The following is an 18463-nucleotide window of genomic DNA, read 5'->3' on the forward strand; positions in this document are numbered from 1 at the left end:
GGCCCCTTCCCCGCGGGCCCCCCCCCCAGCCACTCCCCCCCAAGCCTGTAGCGTTGTGTGGGGTTGTTGTGACCCAAGTGCAGGACCCAGCGCTAAGCCTTGTTGAACGTCACACAGTTGGCCTGGGCCCATCGATCCAGCCTGTCCAGATCCCTCTGCAGAGCCCTCCTACCCTCCAGCAGATCAACACTCCCACCCAACTTGGTGTCATCTGCAAATTGACTGAGGGTGCACTTGATCCACTTGTCCAGATCATTGATAAAGATATTGAACACAACCGGCCCCAGTACTGAGACTGGGTAATAAGGTAATTAAGTTAGTATCACTTAAGATCTCTAGGTTAGGATTAAAACTTCCGTGTTCATAGGTTTGAAAAGTGCCTTTAAACTGATGCTTGTTTCTAAAGCTGCAAGCAACACGCTATCAGTTTTAAGTTCTTCTTGCTTAATAGAAGTCTGTGAACATTTACTCTTGGTCTGTCGGGACTTCTTGGGGAAAGTCAAACCCAATTAACTGAAAATGCAACTGGAAAGTAGATTTACTTTAAAATCACACCTTTTGTTAAATTCTTCCGTGTCTTCCTGAACAGATATGTGTGTAACTCAAAACAAAGTTTAACAAAAAGCACATTTAGAATGAAGACATAGACAGAAATCAGCAATTTTCAGGAGCAATCCCCAAACACAGGAGAACACCAACTGGGGAGAGACAGGAAGGGGCAACCAACCAAGCCCCTGAGACCTGAAGGTATGTGTTTACTCCAATACTGATTCAATTCCTTTTTCTCTACTTTTACCCACCAAGCCTGTGCTCTGATGGTTCTAATGCTCCTCAGTGCCTCCTAACATTCCCAATACCCTTGTTTGTTATAAATGGTTTTTATTTCAGTTTCCATAATGTATACCTAACTTTACCCAGTCAAAACTGTAAGGAAAACTACCATTTAACCTTCTGTGTTATTACCTTTTCCATGTGAATTTTAGGCACTTCAGTAGGGAAGAGGAAAGGAAAACATTAACCGATGGTTCTGCTCTGCAGTCTTATTCTCACCTCTCTCCAAGTATCGTCATTAGACCTTGGATGCCAGCAACAGATTTCACATGTTACCCAGCAATATGAAGACAGAAACTCCATTTCCCTTGAAGTCCCAGGCTAACAGCTGAAGCCACTAGCAGAACACTTGTCAGTGAACACTGATCGTAAGTGCAGAGATCTCAGTTTTGTTTAATGTTACTCCAGTGGCTTAAAAAAATGCAAGGAGATGAGCCATTTGCTTTCAACCAAGCAGAGCACATAAGCTAGCATTATGTACCTAGTGAAAGAAATTTTGCCGTAAGCCCACCAAAGAAATATGCAAATGCCAAGTTATATCTTATAATGCTGAACTAAATGGTTACTTACCATAATACTATATAAACAGATCGCAGAACTATAATGGAAACTAGCGTTCCATACATGATCTGGAAATAAAAACAGAGATAAAATTCAGCAGCTGGATTCAAGAGACTTTATAGAACACTACAAGAGTAAAAAACTGTTAATTTTTCTTTCTTAGTCTCAGGAAAATTAGTATCCCCTCTAACCTCTCTGGAAATTCTTCCGTAAAAGTTTCAAATAGAAGTATGATTATAAACCATGCCCTTTATGCAATTACAGGAAAAGTCAGTTGTGCAAAACCCCTGTTTCACTTTTTTGAATTAGAAAGCAAACACTAGATGGCACTCGGTAAGCATCCTGAAATCAAAACGGTAATTAACTCCTGTCATCTCTTCTGTACCTGTGCATTTTAGCCCAGGATTGCGTAAGCATCAGCTAAACCTGTTTTTAAAAGCTATACTTCCTTCATTGATATTTGATTAATATTTTTTCCTGAAAGCAAACACCTGAATAGACTACGCATTATGCCCACACTGAGCACCGCTATGAAAGAAACTTTCCTGGAAGTATTTAAAACCAACTATCACAGATTGTTGGGATTCACTCTAATTACACAGTGGGAAGGCTGCACCCTCTGAAAAGATCCATGAGCAAAATCTGGTTCAATGGAGGCTTTATGAATTTGAATATAATCACCTGACATATAAGAAGTCAAAGTAATAATTTATTTTCTGCCTCGTGATCTTTAAATCATTCTCCCCTTTTTTATTCACAAGCTTAGGATCCACATAATACCATATCCAAGACATACAGAGTAAAGACGAGAAGAAATATGGTCAGTCATGCCTGAAAAGTGATGCAGAAGCCATTGCAGGAGGGAGGATTTTCAGACACCGGTGACATTAAATTACTCTCCATGCTTTTATTCTGAACAGTTTTCTTCCTGCCAAACAGCAGTTTGTTCCAAGCAGTTGTGCCTTGCTCTTTGCCTCTCTCCAGTGGCCCACAAGCCCCTCGCTATTTTTCGCTTCCTTGTTTGCTGACTTTCTCATTTTGCTTCTAGTTAACTCCTATCTAATGCTGCCTTGTTTTACATGAAACAGAAAAATGATAAACCTCTGCTGCCTATTTTTAAAAGCCACCAAACCTCACAGAGGTTTGTTTACAAACCAGTGTCCTTACCATGTTCTACTGACCTCCTCATACCTTTCCTGCTTTTAGACTCCATTATCTTCAACGCAAGAACTACCTCTTACTCTACTGTAACCGGGGCATTCAGGTATTACTAACCTGCAAGCAGATGCATGTGTCTAGTAATGTATCTGATGTAAAGTCTGCTGTAAAACAGATTGCTGTAATACTGCAAAGTGAAACCTACCTTTCAGAAGTCCATAAAGGCAAATTTTCAAACTCCTTTTAGCTTTAAGGTAGCACTTACCATATTATCAGTGCATATATACAGAACAAGACAGACAACAGAGCCCTTATGTTTGACAACAGGTAAAAGTAACCTCCAATATTGACTATGCAAAGTCATTCAGCACAGCAGCTCTTTATTTGCATTCAGAGTGAGATCAAACAACTTCAGCAACTGAACTACTATACTACTGTGTGTTCTGCTCTGTAGAGCTAAACAAAGCTATTTGAAAGGCTAATTGGTTCTGGCTTGTACTTTACACAAAACTGTTAGCTAATTCCAGTCTCCTTGCTGGGGTACAGCACATAAATTGGCCAAAAAACACCCAACAAAACCCACTAGAGTGGTACTTGATACTAGCCTGAGTATCAAACGCTTGTCAGTCCCACACTAAAGGTAGAAAGGGGACTGCTCAGGTGTGCTAGGTGCTGCATGCTGGTACATTTCTTCCTCACTGACATTGCCTAAAAAGACCCCGTCATGTAACAAATACAAACTAAATTTAAAGTTAAATGCCATTTTACTTCATTGCTCTCATTTAAAACAGACCGTTTCGTTTTCCTAATCAAATCCAGTAAAGTATTCTAAGAGAGGGATGGCACAGAGGAAGAAACTCATAGAAAGGCATCTCTGGAACCCAAATCACAGTTTGATGCCCTTCTCTTGCTGATCTCCCCATTCCTACAATTTCCACTGCTCAAATGCTCTTCTGCAGCAGACACACAGGGAAAACCTACCCATGAAGAGAAATTTCTATTATACTTGTTAGGAGTGTGACCACCTTCATGCTTTTATCCAATTTACTTTTGGCTTCTTTGTAGAAGGAGATAAAGAGCGTCAGTCTATGCCTAGAGAAACATGGCTTATAGGCAGCCCAAAGCCCAGGTAAAACACAGGCTAAAAATGCTATTTTTTGCAGCAGCTGCTAAAAGTAGGAAAGAGAAAAAGCTCAGAAAAGCTTTCTTTGTAGTACCTCTGCCCTGGTGTCTCCTAGTGAGTTGCTTAATGGCTCGCAGAAGAGGACAATCTTAATGGCAGGAAGGAGGGGAAAAAATAAAAAAGAACCTTGCACTGACTGAAGAAAAATATGCCCACAGTTGACACTTCAATTTCTTGCCTTTTCCGCTCCCCCACACAAACAGATTGTTAGCAGTAAAATACATTCGTGTTTAAAAGCCTGTGAAAGACTGGAACAACAAACTGTTCTGCTCTGCATGCCCCAATCCTCCTCTTCACGCTGAAGGCAAGCACCGAGGAGGTGGTGCTGCGATATGCAGAGACTGGGCTGCACCTCTCGCTACAGCTGTTCCTTACTACAGGCCTATAAACCCAGCTACACAATTTCATTTATACTTCAGGGAGCAGTGCTTACTTTTACTTTTTTACCACCCATGGATTTACTATTTTCATCATGCCAAAAATTTGTTAGGTATTATCTGTCCACTCAACGAAGGATAAAGTATAAAACAAAATGTACCTTACTCAAGTTGATTCAAATTTTTCAATTCCTTTAGCTCCCTTTGTTGTTCTTCTTTAACTAATACATCACTTAAGTGACAGATGATAAACCCAAGCAAGTTTTGTGCTATTTTGTCTCACAGTGCCTTTAAATTGTGAGCCAAAGAACACCCTTGCACTACAATTGAAACCAAAGGAAATAGCAGAATCTCATCATTTTTTGTTATCATTAGACTGATCCCTCTTTGCTCTCTAAGATGCAAATAAAGCTGCATGTATTTCAGCTTTGAAGCCCGTCTCTTTGCAGTGGGGAAAAACCCAAAGTGGAAGGCTCTGGGGAGACCTTACTGCAGCCAGCCAGGACTTAAAGGGGCTGATAAGAAAGATGGGGACAGACCTTTTAGCAGGGCCTGTAGCGACAGGACAAGGGCTAATGGTTTTAAACGAAAAGAGGGCAGATATAGAGTAGATCTAAGGAAGACATTCTTCACACTGAGGGTGGTGAAACACTGGTCCAGGTTGCCCAGAGAGGTGGTCGATGCCCCATCCCTGGAAACATCCCAGGTCAGGTTGGACGGGGCTCTGAGCAACTGGCTCGAGCTGAAGATGTCCCCGCTCATGGCAGGGGGTTGGACTAGATGGCCTTGAAAGGTGCCTCCCAACCCAAACTATTCTATGATTCTAATACGCAGTTGATTACCTGATAAGAAGGACAAATCTGAAGAACATTGTTCTAATTCACAATTGGGAAGTAAGCATTTCAGGCCTCAGTGTTTGGCAGCGTTTTGGATGTGGAGGCTGTTAAGCAAACCATATAGATTTGCTTCTTGTGTAAGCTGGAGGCAAGGTTGGTACTCCACACTGTGGGGTTCATACAAAACTGGTTCTTCATCTACCCTTCTAGTACAGAAAGCAGTAACAGCTTGTTATTTCCACTTCTCTGTTTCCTCTGCTCCACTGGCCCATTCTTGGCTAATAAAGTCAATTTATCAGCCTCAAGTATTAGCGGGAACTGCACTGAGAGACTTTGGGTTCTTGGCAACCGCTGCTCATCTATTAATATACCAACCAGCTAGCAAAAGATACTTAGCCTAAATACTTGAAGTTGGAAACTGTATTTGCAATTTACGACAAAGAAAACGGACTTCTGCATGCTCTTGGATTTCTGGAAAAGAAATCTGAGCAGAGAGAAAAAGGAAGGACAATCCCCACAACGACACTGAAACATCGAGTAACTCAGCATAGTTAATGGCTGTTTAGTACTACATGCTGCCTTGACAGCTCCTGAATAACTACTTCAGATTCACTTGGTTTGGCCCTGTTTAGATGCACGTACGTGATAGCAAAGTGACACACAAATCACTGCTGCTGCATGGCGCAGAGCAGGTCTCCAGAACTTCTGGGACACTGCCTGCAGCAGCAGACTGAGCTTCCCCTTCAATGAGTTGTAGAGCTGATCCTTTAGAAAGTCTGAACATCCTTCCACATGCCCTAAGCTATTGTGCATGTAGAAGTACTAGCTAGAATGAAAACTGTACTCATTTTCTGGAAGAGATCCCCAAACAAGCTGCGTAATGGAGTGAAATGTCACTCAAATTAGTTTTATGTGTGGTCTTCAGCAAGGAAAATGCCGAAGTAGAAAAAGCTCTGTGGTGAAGACATGTCCCGGAAATGTCATTTTTAACAGACTGCTTGGCAACCTGAAAGTAAGAACGTATTCCGCTAAAAGGCACAATATATTAAGTCACAAGGCTACAATTAACTGTTGCCTTAGCAGCAGGAGGGACTGTGGAGAGCTGTAGGACATCAAGTGGGTCCACGCAGATTCCCCAAAATGGGGAGTTCTGTAAGTTTGAATAGGTTGTGCCCTGACATAACATATTTTTCACGTAGTTTCAGGCTCCCATATGTACTTCTACATACACATTTCATTGTGATTTTGTTTCCTTAGTTGCATTTATTTGAAACACCTGTGGAGAACAATTTTATTAATTTTTTCATTGAGACAAATTAAATACCTTTTTCTCTCACGCTCACTCTCTCCTTCTTACCCAAAGATGCCTTAATTGATAAATCCAATACTTGTATTGTTACTTCTATCACTGTTGAAGAAAATTCGCTGGTCATATGCTGTGATCAGCGAACACATCCAGGCACTCCCTCCCTCCCTCCCTCCTTTGGTGATCTGTGTGCAGTTTAGAACAAGGCTAGCTGGTATTCACCCATCAGTGCCTGCTCTTCCATCTTCAATCATTTGTCACCCTAGTCTTCAAAGTCTCCCAGTTATCTCTTCATCTCCTCCTCCGTACTCAGTGACGCCTCTGAACTTTGTATCATCACAAACATCACCAGTACATGACATTGTTTTTCCTGCTACAGGTCATTAAATAACAACAGTCCCAATACTGATCCCAAGAAAGTCCAGACTGAGCCTGCCTTTCATCATCTCCTTCAGTCATTCTCCACTAGTCACCCCCTTACCCTATTTGCAATTCTCACATTGATCTACTTCTCCAGTTTCTCATAGGACACCATAACACCACTTCTGGAATGTCTATACAAAAGATATTTTTAAAATCACATTTCCTAATGGAGAAGCAGCAGCTATTTAATCTAATTTTCTGTTGACCTTTTAATTATTTGTTTGCTCAGAATTTGCTTCAACCTCTTGCAGCAGATGCCTATGCAAATAAAACAGCTTTTTAGATCTATTTCATTATTGCATAACTTGGCCCACTGGCTGACTGAGGTTTTTGATCACTAGAAGTGTATAGCCAGCATATGGTATGTAGCAAGTAAAGAAATCAGGAGGAAAAACAATGCTTTGTAGGCAACAGCATTCTAGGCCATATCACGTTAGAAGGCTACTTGTAAGCTTTGAGTCTAAAAGTTGAACTGCCGTGGTAATTTCTTCTACTTCCAGGGCCATCTTATATTTGTGTATCTATGGATCACTCCACACCAGCAGCCAGTCTTCCCCCACCCCTATCCTTATATAAGCACAAATATGCATGTGGTAAACAGGGACGAGCAACTAATGTGATTTAAAACTAATTCTGAGAAGAGTTTTAACCTGTTGAGTTCCCCGATCAAATTCACATCAGAGTGTGCCAGATGGAAAGAGGGGAGAGGCATAGCTGTTTTCTTCGGCAAGGATGCTGGCTTAAAAATGAGTAGGAAACTGGGACGTAGGGTTGTTTAGCACCATGGAAGTTAGGTAATAACCGTGCTCTAGCCTACGAGATTTTGACATAAATACGACAATACATGCTTGTAAAGGCCACTGCTATCTTTCATTTAATTGATGAGGCACCAAAAAATATCAGAGCAGTTGTCAGGCAGGGAAGTGTTTTTTTTTTCCTTCTAATGATGTGTTGCCTCCCACTGACCAACACGTGCATCTCATCCCTCCTATGGTTAAAGCACCGAGACCCTTAAAGATCTTCAATACGTGGAGGGAGAAAAAGAAGCTGGTCTCTGTTGCCACTGTGCCATAAATAAGAAACTGAAATCCCCTTCATGCCCTGCTGGCAGTAAGCAATTTATGAGCCTAAGCTGGGAAGGAAAGTAGAAAGTAATTCACTGAAAAATGAGGCTTGGATCCTGGCTACTAAATATAATAGGATCCTTTTCCATTCCTATTGCTCTCCTTTCAGTGAAAAAAAACCCACACTGAAACAATGAACAATATAAAGCTGTCCATGTAGTTATGCCCCTTTTTGCACAGCTGATAAATGATGATGATCACAGACAAATACCTGGAGGAATCAATTGCTGCGTTATATCCTGACGCTGCTTTCCAGTACAGTTAGGGACTGAGACTGTGATTCAACCTATGATTGCACGAGCATATTTAACTTTATTTCAAGTTTATGTGACCCATTTAGTTGGAAAATACTTAATGAAATTATATTGAGGAGTTTTGGGGTTTTTTTTGGTGCACTCTAAAATAAAGGACAAGTATTAAGAAAATAACCTTGCTTAGCTGTGCAGAGAAATGTTTCCTCTGGATTTACAATGTATTTGGCAAAGATTGTGAAAAAATGAGTGCAGTACTTGAATGTCTGGATTTTGGCCATAACTGTATGTTCTCCATAAAAATTCATTTGGAAGGAATTGTTGTAAAAAGTCCAGCACTTTTATGGGCCTACATTGATTCCTCATGTATAAATTATAACAGGGAATTCATATTCTGAACCTAAGAGAAACCAGATGCAAAAAATTAAAGGTCTGAGGCAACAGTTTAAAGTTTCCCTATTTCCCTCTTTCCCAACAAGTCACAGTATCTATCGTCTTAGTATTTGTGGCATGGGACAATAGCTATACCAATGCATCAAACTGGAATATAATGAAGCTGTGACGTATTTATTGCAATAGGTGCAGGTTGAGTAGATAATTGATTAAAGAAATCAAAGTCCAATATCAGTCGTAAATTCCGCTGCTGTTGTTAACAGAATTACTGTAAGTCACTTCATTCAAAACCAGTTATAACCAGCTCAGTAAAAGCATCAGAAATTGCTGCTTTCACCCCAGTCACAAATGTAAGTAGGAGAAAAAAAGAAAGGATTTAATTAACATTATTAAAAAAAACCCAAACGACAACAACCTGCAAGTTTCTCTTTTTATCTATGGGTAGAATAACAATTCATGTTTCTAGGAGAGATTATGTGGAGCAGCTGGGAATTTATTTTATTCACCAGTGCTTCATTAATCCACCAACAGGAATCATGTATCATTTTTACAACTGTCGATGCAGCAGGCACATTTTGAGAAGCGATGGCACTCCCAATTTCAGAAATTAAGGCTTTAAAGCTCTGTCCTGCAAAGAGCTCAGTGCTTTTGCTTGGCAATTTTTCAGCTGCTATCCCTAATCAAAAAATCATAAATGAGGAAAAACTACTCATGGCATACATAAATGAGCGTGATTTCTAACCTCCTGTGAAGAGGCAAGTGATACCAGTCCTGTCCCCACAGGCAGTGGATGCATATTAATACTCTTGGGCTGCTACTAAAGGGACGTGTACCCAATATGCCTTTGGTCCCTAAGGTCCCATAGGACCTTAACAACCAGTTACGGTCTGCTACATAACCCTAGAACCCATTCTGTGTTTAAATTCGGCTTGAATTTACACAAAGTAAAACTGAGTCATTAAAAAGCAACAACCTAATATGTTAAAGTGGAAAGAAGAACATGGTGCTAAGTCACGCAAGCCACATGACAACATCAGGTCACAGTTTCACAGCAGCTGCTAATGGAAGGAGGCAGCCAAGGGCTCATTAAGCCCTCCCTTTGACACACACCTTGGCCCATAGCGAAGGTCACCTCGTTACACTGATGAACACCACGTGAAATATTAGATCAAATGCTAAAACACAACACGCACTAAACCATTCTAGTTTTTTGGGTCACCAGGTAAGAGGATGGCAACATGACAGGCAGCAGTACTGCTTCAAGAAAAAGGCAAATTGTGCTTGCCTCCCATCTTCCTTCCGATTATAAAATGCTGTAAAACATTCCACTAAAACAGCACAGTTTAACAAGATTAGCTTCTCCAACAGAGCAAGAGTTACCTGATGGAACACAGGCTCCTTCAAATTTAAGTAAACCTGGAAAGATTAAAAAAAAAAAAAAAGAGAAATAATTTGCAACAGAGAACAATCATAACATTATCCATCTAAATATTGCCAAGACTTGTTCTGTTAGAAGCAAGACATGAGTGCCTATCCATGCACCATTAAAGTTGATTAAACATTTGAAGTTTCTTCTGACAAAACCCGAGGTTTTACCTCTGGAATTATTTTAAATTAAGAAGCACAAATAGAAACATTAACATCTAAAATCTCCACATTTAACAGAGTTGCAACAGATACAAAAACAACTAAGGTGCAGAATTTACCAGACACATTCTTCATTGCGTAAAGAAAACGTACTCTGCTTTGATTTGCTATTAACAGTTTTGGCAATGCTTTAACATCTCAATTCATTTTACAAAAAGCTAGTAGCTCTTCCTATTGTTAATGCAGTTTATTTAATTTCTGCTTTTGAAGACAGAAGGGCACTAGACCTTAGGCATAACATGCCACAAGTGTAAAAAATTTTAGGAGGCACACAAGAGACCGGGCAAGTATTTTGAAGGCAGAAGATGACCTATAATACTTCTTCTTTTAAGAAATTATTATCAATAAAGATAATGAAGGAGATTCCATCTGTGGTTGACAGCCAACACAAAAGTAATTTTATTCATAAAAGGACCATGCTGCACTGAGAAAGGAAATCAAGTTAACCATAAGACAGTTAAAATCCTTCTAATTTTTTTAACAGCTAAATTCCTTTCTTATTTTGGCTGTTCTTTTAAAACACCAGTCAATATCCTGGACTGTGTATCACAGTTCGCTTTTTGCAGTCTGTTGAACAGGATTATTCTCATTTCTGTTGATGAATTAAAGTCAGGGAAGGAAGGGAATGCAGCTTGTCCAAGGTCTCATAACAATTCAACAGTGACTGTTTTTTTCACATCTCTATTCCAGCAACTGGATTAATGCTTTTCTTCTTCATTTATTCTATATAGTGGTTTAGATCGAAAGGTTTCAGGTTTCTCTGGCCAGCGCATAATTTTCCCAACAAAAGAATAATTTGTCCTTCTTGACTGGAAGTGAGAGAGATTCAGTACTGCCTGTGTAACGTTCCTTCACTGGCAGGAAAACTGTCAACCTACAGGTGAAAATGCCATATTAGAAAAAGTTACTTACTATGCTGACGACGAAGCTGTACGTTATTAACAAGAAAAGCAGTGGATAATTGACTGTGTTCTTGTACTTGAAACATTCGTACCTGAAACAGAACATAAAAGAGAGCAGTAACATTCATCACTTACCATACAAAGGACACATTTTTCAAGGTATATTATCACAAAATTTGTGAGAAAATTGATCCAAATGAGTCTTAGGCCCTTTGAGAAATTGTAGCTCATCCAATAAATACGTGTCATTTCAATATACAAATTCACACTTTTACCAATAAATGTTTGTTTTTAAAAATCTAGTGCAAAAAAACCCAATAAGCTCATGCATATACAAAAAATAACCCAGTCAGCGGAAAGAGTTTGGGAAGCAGAAGCGTTTCCAGAAGGTGCTTAAGGGGTGATAATGGATGGCAAATTAGAAATGAGTTTAAAATGCAATACAGCTGCCAAAAAACATTACATCTGTGAGCTAAAGGCAGCGTGGGAAAGGGACTGCCTTACAAAACAGTGAACTCTAGAGATCTGTTAAAATGCAGATTGTTTATGGCTTTACTACAGTCACAGTGCAGTAAATTTGCTAGATTGGGTACTGGTAGAAGTGGAAGGTAAAAACAGCTAATTGCTCCCAGTATGTAAAACAACTAATTAAAATTAGCTTCACAATCTCCACACTACACTTCAGTCACAGTTGTGATGGAATTACACACACTCATCCCAGACCGTATCTCCATCAGAAAATACAGTCCAAAACACCCCAAAAAATGAACTTTGAGAAGCACAAAAGCAATAGGGCTAGAGGAAGTCATCTATATAACTCGACGTTACATCTGCCTAGTTTATTTGTTTATAATTGGAAACAGACACCATCATGGATGAAAAAAAGGGAAACCAAGAAAAAACATGTAGGAATATCTGAGGGGAAAAAAAAAATCTCCAAGACAGCACATTGCAAAATGGCTTGCCAAAGTAATTACACAGCTTGAGAGTCAGGAGGACTGAATGATGTATAAGGGAATGTCCTGTGCAGAATTACCCCACCACCTACCTTCAAGAAAACCAAAATTATTATTAAAGGCCTCCTAAACTAAATATTAGTTCATTCTTCAGAACATTTTAATTACTACCAAACATACATACACAGAATCTTACTAGAGCTATAAATGCAGTAATAGACTTCAGTGCTTTTGAAAATAATAGAGTAACTATTGCACAAAATAAGAGTGATTATTTTTTCAAACCGATTTTTATAACCACTTCTCATCCTTTTCCCCAATCACATTCAAATCAGAAAAAATAAATGCAAAAGCAATTTCAAGGAGATAGGGAGCTACAATGGAAATATTTCCACTAACAGCGGCATTACAATTCTGGTCCTGAGCTTGCACAAATCATACGAATCACAAACTGATGGTAATTTCCACAGATGTGGGTATAGCCCTACAGCATCCTATCTCCATTACAAGCTACCAGTAATCTTCACCAAAGATATTCCAATTTTCAATGGCTGAATATTTGATATGTTCAAAAGCAAAAAGACATTTCTTTTGTCTTTTTGTCTGCAACAAGTTGATTTATCATTTGGGTTTTCCAAGTGACAGAACAAACCATGTTAAATCCAGGCCTTGCAGCAACAGGCAAGAAAAAGCCAACTTACGTTATCTATACTGTCGCCAAACACCACATTGCTCCCAAAATTAAATGGGAGAAAACATCCTGGCATGCCATTAAGCTGTCATGCACGTTCCAAGACATCCTCCACATAATACTGCACTCAGCTCTTCATAAAAATCTTTTTTCTTTAATTTTCCAGATGAGTGGAAAGCAGGTTTAACCAGAAATCTGAAATTTGCATTTGGAGTCAGACTACATCATAGAAATACAGCTCAAATAAATTACAATGTTGACAATTTTGTAGGTGTTACTGAAGGTGATTTTACGATGCCTGCTGTTTACAAACCAAGTAACACTGAGCTCTGGCTGTGTACTACACAATGCCTTTAAAAAGATATTATTTTTTTTCCCCTGCTAAACAAATACTGGTAAAACATCTCTAAATTAGCAAAAACTAGGATTAAAGCCAGCATGATGCTCCAATGGCCAAGTCATAATGCTGTACTGCTAGCAAAACTGAGATCTCACTGAAATCAGTAGAAGCTTCAGTGTCAGCCCCACTATACTCTACATTGGGCTTCACAGATTCTACATTTCAAAAGTTAGTATTTCATAAATATTCAGCAAAAAACATTTAAGAAATACTTACAGGCAGTAGACAAACACACAACAACTGTATATCATTGGCAGTTCATCCAACAGCTACAAAAAGCAGAGACATCAAAATATGAAAACTAGTTTTAACTCACACGCTTGTGTAAATTAAGGAGAGATAAGTCTTAAGAAAACAGGAGTTTTAAGTCATTTGCATATCCACCTTCTTGACTGTACTTCAGTATGCAGCAGTGTCAAATCCTATACAACTACTGAAAGCTTGCTGATTTAATAAGCTTATTATTCTGAATATTTTGAATATTACGTTTCATAAAAAGCTCACACCTTCAAAGAATCATGCCATTTTCGCTGTTCATACCTCTTGAAACATTTATAAAAATTAGTTTTGTAAAGTCAGGTTGACTAAGACCACCCCATTTATACCGTGCTCAATACAGCCAGTAGCATTTTGTTACTTCTGTACAAACTTCATAGACAACCTGAAATAAATCTTTTTCTGTAGCATAAAACAGAACTTTAGCCCATTAGGAAGTACCTTGTGATGTGCTTGCATGTTTACTTCCTAATTTTGGAAATTTCTTACATTGTTTTAATTCAGAGACAGGGTTTTTTGTTTGTTGTGGGGTTCTTTGTTTTGTTTTTGTTTTAATTTTGTTCTTTTGCTTTAATTTTGTTCTTTTGTTTTTTGTTTGGTTTTTTTTTCCCCCCCAAATCATGACTGCCATATAATGCTTTATTGCATTAAATAATTTTTATGCTTTGGGAGAAGACTGGTGTGTTGCAGCTAAAACAGTTATTTCTCCAGGAACGTGCCACCTTCATGGAGATGGAATTAAAATAGTAATCACAAGAGAGGTGATTTCTCAAGAATAGGTACATTCAAAATTACCATTTATTTATCATTGGGGGCGGAAATCATAGCATCATTTTCTTCTAAAACTTTTTTCAAAGACCATCAACAAATTTCTGCTCATAAATATCTAGTTAAACTTACCTCTTCTTATGAAGGACTGAAAATCACGAAAATGCAAAAGCATACAAATGGGGATCAATGATGATCCACTGCCTCTGATTTCGAATATGTTAAGCAAACATTAATAGTTAGGCATCTTAGAATTGTTACACCAGGTTTGACTCTTTCCTAAGAAAAACAGGAACTGGTTGCAAACATGATTTTGATCTTTCTCCATCATCACTGAAAGTTGTTGATGGCCACATCTGTACAGAAATTACCTTCCTACTACTGGTACAGGGTACTTAAGTTCACAACCATGTTTTTCTGAATAATGAGATACATTAAGAGCAACAGCAGCTTACACAAAACTTTTTATAAAGCCCATCTGATTCTCCTTGGTTTGGGAGAATTTTTCTAACTGCCCAGGCAAAAACTTTCCTTCAGTTTTGAAATTTCATATTGTGAAAAAAGTGATCTAATTATTTACAGAAGGAGAGAGAGGTATTATTCTGAGTGTTAACTATTAGCTTTTCATGGTTTTGGTCATAGGAGCTTCAGGAATTGTTTCACAATACCGCTAAACAGATCTACTGACTACCTGCCACTGAAAGGGCAGGTCTTGCTTCTTCACCCACACTCCTGCTGCTTCTCTCCAGCGAGGCAGTTGCACTCACCTGACCCGTGGCGAGCCAGTTCCAATAGCTGATGCAGCACAACTAACCTCGCAGAAAAAGGTTTAAATCCCTGAATCTGTGCATTATAGGGTCAGGGACCTCAATAGGTAGCACAAAGAAAGTACCAGGAACATAGACAGCAGCTGAAGGTAACAGGCGTGTTAGGTGGCACCTTGCCATCGCATTAGTTTATCTTTGCCGTGATGCCTTACAGAGGGAAAAATGGAAGCAATAGCTGAATTCAGCTTTACACTAATAGTTATTATTTACAAGTTCAGTGATATGCTTTACCAAGTCAGACAGGAATTAGCTGCAGGATTAATTCATGCAGCTCTCTCAGAGCGTGAGTCATTTGAGACCTCATAAAAGAAAAAGGGGGGGACAGAATAAGAAATACAATATAGCAAATTTTTTCAAATTTGGACAGCTGATTACACTCAAGTTCATATGCTGGCAGCATCTCAGGGACATAATGGTAACATCAAAGAGCCTATCAAAAGATCTGGTTAGAATTTGCTTGCAGAAGACAAACAGCTTCTGTATCTAAAGGAATTAATGCTTCCAGAATTACTGTCAACAGCATGTCTGATGAAGAAACATGGATAGAAGGAAACTTGGGGAGCCAGTTTCACTGGTTAAATAAGCGTTTTGGATTCTTGAGGAATGCACAATCAAGCACATTCCGATAAAAATAAGAGAAAAAGAGAAGTGATCGCTTCAGAGTATTCTAAATAACTGCTCTCAAAAACAGCAGTTTTCCCCTTTCTCTTAATTAAGCAATTTGAATTGACCGTTTACAGTATTAAGATTGCAAAACTAATGTAAAAAAAAACCCAAATCTGTTCAAAAAGCTATCAGTGCTGACTTTTAATCATAGCAAGAGATAAAGAGAACAAGAAAAGATTATTTACTGGTTGAAATGTTTCCTCTATGGTGATTTATGAGTTAGCCATCAGAGTAATTATGGACCACTTGCGGATTACACTTGGCTGCCAAAATAATAACTGTACTTTCTCTGCCTCACATGAAGCCTTTTACACTAGTTGGAAAGATGATGCAAGACATTCTTGCTCCCCTCTCATCTGCTTCTGCCCACCCTTTAATTTACTACATTTCATAGGCCCCTTAGTTGTTCTGATGCAACACCAGAACTACATCGTAAGTAGCATCAAAGTGACTTGGATTAAAATAGCCTCTACACAACCCCCCCCTAAAAAAAACCACCACCCAAACCCCAAAAAACAACCCCCCAAAACCCAAACCAAAACCAACCCAACCAAAATCCACATAAGAATGTTTTAAGCCTGAATCATTTTAATGATCTGGGTTTCAGGGTGGCCTTGCTCACCTCTGCATCAGTGTAAGAAAGAGGATTTGAAACACTTGGCAGGGTTAAGAACAAGCAGCTGAGGAAAGAGAGATGAAAAGGTGGAAATTCAAGGCGGTTTCACCATGGAAGAGAATACAGGTAAATCACACCTCAGTTTGGGAGGGAGTGGTGAAATGGATCTAGAAACCACTTTTTTGGTGCCAAGAAAAGCATCAAATATTCTTATATGGTGGCAACAGTATGTTCCATGGAGGCTGACAGTCTCCAGGCACACACCAGAGATATAAACCAGAGCATTATGGAGGGAAACATCACTACAAATTATAATCCAGTTCAAGTTTAAGACACCTAACTTTGTGCCCACATATGCAGTGTCTCAGGTCCCATTATGATCAGTAGAAATCCAAGACTCAATTAAGCTGCCGTGACATAGGCGGCTAATAGCATTTGAGATGCAATGTCATCTCCAATGCACCCGCCCAAGACTGGCAGATGTGACAGGGGTGTCTAAGAGACCTGCACCTTTGTGGGATGGCAGCTGGAGGCCAGACAGAACACTCAGAGGGTCTAAAATGACACTAAACACCTATATTCAGACAAACAAATATTATTCAAGTTAAGACTGCCAATGGAGTCTGGAGAACGAAGCTCAGCTGACTGGCTCTCAACTCCACTGACTTGACTGTCTTTCCATTGACTATGGCGGGAGCACAGACTTCCAGCACACACTTTTAAATGCAGGTTTCTTAATTTTGAACTGAATCTCACTTCACCCTGACTTTGATTCACAGATGAATTTCGTTAATCTTCTCAGACCTAAAACAGGACAACAGGACAAGACTCCTTGTGTCCCTGTAGAAAACAGGAAATACCAGGACCAAATCCTTATACCCAGTGATTTATTACAGAATGCCTTCTACTTGAGAATAAGAGAGAGACAAAGACTCAACTACTGCTACTCAGAAGATACTGACTTCAGTATTAATGCTACAGGTACATCTAGATAAATAGAAAACTTTAAGATGACAGAAAGGATACAATAACAAACAATAACTCTAGTCTACACCGCTTCCTATTAAACTAAAGCTGTAGGAATTTTAAAAATAACAACTGAAGTAAAAAGATAGTATGATTTCCCAAAGGATAAAGTGTCTTCCACCACTGTAAGCAACTGACTATAGCTCTTATTTTAGATGCAAGTATATATTCCTGTATATCTGTTGGTGGAAAATATCTAATAAAACAAGACCTGCGCTAGTCTTCTGTTCAGAGCAGGAGTCATGTACAATGATACTTAAGGTAGATTAACTTATGTTATACAAGTTTCATCTAGTCAAGAAATGGCAATATGACTATGCGGTGAGATATGCACATAAAATGATTCACAGCTACTTATCAATACTCACCTGCATTTCATACTTCAGGGTCATGTGGAAGCACCAAGATCCCAATCCCACAGCTGAAAACAAATCAAAACTATGGTTAATATAAAAATGTACATGTAAAACTTTCATATACATTAACTTAAATGCATGAACTTTACTGGGAAAAAAACCTAGAACATCAGCATTCCATTTCAGGCACAAAATCCCAATTTTCCACAGCCTTCTACTTTACACTTTAGTCACCAGTGATGTCCTTCAATTTTTTTTTTTTTTGGTGGTGGATGTCAAAATCTTTCCCTCCTCTCAATACTGTCTTCTATGAACCGATGTAATCTCAGGGAGGACAGGAGTGGAGGGAACCCAGAATGAATGGAACATTATCAATCTATTTATCTTCTTTTTTTAAGTACATTAAGATTTATCTGTCTCAATCCTTCTCTAACACAAAGCATCATTAAACTGCTTGTACTGCTAAAGCCTGTGATATTTCCGCTTAATGTCCAGTTTTAAAAGGTAAATTTTGCAAGGAGCTTTTTGTCAGCTCAAATTGCTACTAGGACTCAGAACTAGAAATTCATAGAATCATAAAGGTTGGAAAGGACCTCTAAGATCATTGAGCCAACCCAACACCACTATGCCCACTAAACCATGTTTCAAAGTGCCATGTCTACAGGGTGACAAATTCAGGGTAAACAAACAAAATCCACACAGTATGGATTCATTTTGTGAAACAAGATCACTATTTCCAAGCTTTCTTCTTGGAAGCTCATCCTTCCAGGTAATTATTTTTATTTATTTGAAATACGTTATTTTTAAACTCTGAATTTACTTCTGAAATTAAATTATGAGATATATACTTTGCCTATACACAGCTTTTTCCATTAGACAAGGACAATGT

General features: G+C 38.9%; 1 protein-coding gene across 1 annotated transcript in view; it reads right to left on the reverse strand.

Annotated features, from left to right (window-relative positions):
- ACER3 (alkaline ceramidase 3) overlaps positions 1 to 17639 on the reverse strand; it is a 27145-nt gene extending 9506 nt beyond the window's left edge. The window contains exons 1-5 of the mRNA XM_010283090.1: positions 17587 to 17639; positions 13256 to 13308; positions 11003 to 11084; positions 9824 to 9859; positions 1402 to 1460 (exon numbers count right to left, since the gene is read on the reverse strand). Coding sequence (XP_010281392.1) covers positions 1402 to 1460; positions 9824 to 9859; positions 11003 to 11084; positions 13256 to 13308; positions 17587 to 17610 — 254 coding nt within the window. The 5' untranslated portion in view covers positions 17611 to 17639. The remainder of the gene's footprint in view (positions 1 to 1401; positions 1461 to 9823; positions 9860 to 11002; positions 11085 to 13255; positions 13309 to 17586) is intronic.
- Positions 17640 to 18463: the final 824 nt, after the last annotated feature.

This window comes from Phaethon lepturus, unplaced genomic scaffold, assembly GCF_000687285.1.
Source record: "Phaethon lepturus isolate BGI_N335 unplaced genomic scaffold, ASM68728v1 scaffold46812, whole genome shotgun sequence".
Lineage (NCBI taxonomy): Eukaryota > Metazoa > Chordata > Aves > Phaethontiformes > Phaethontidae > Phaethon > Phaethon lepturus.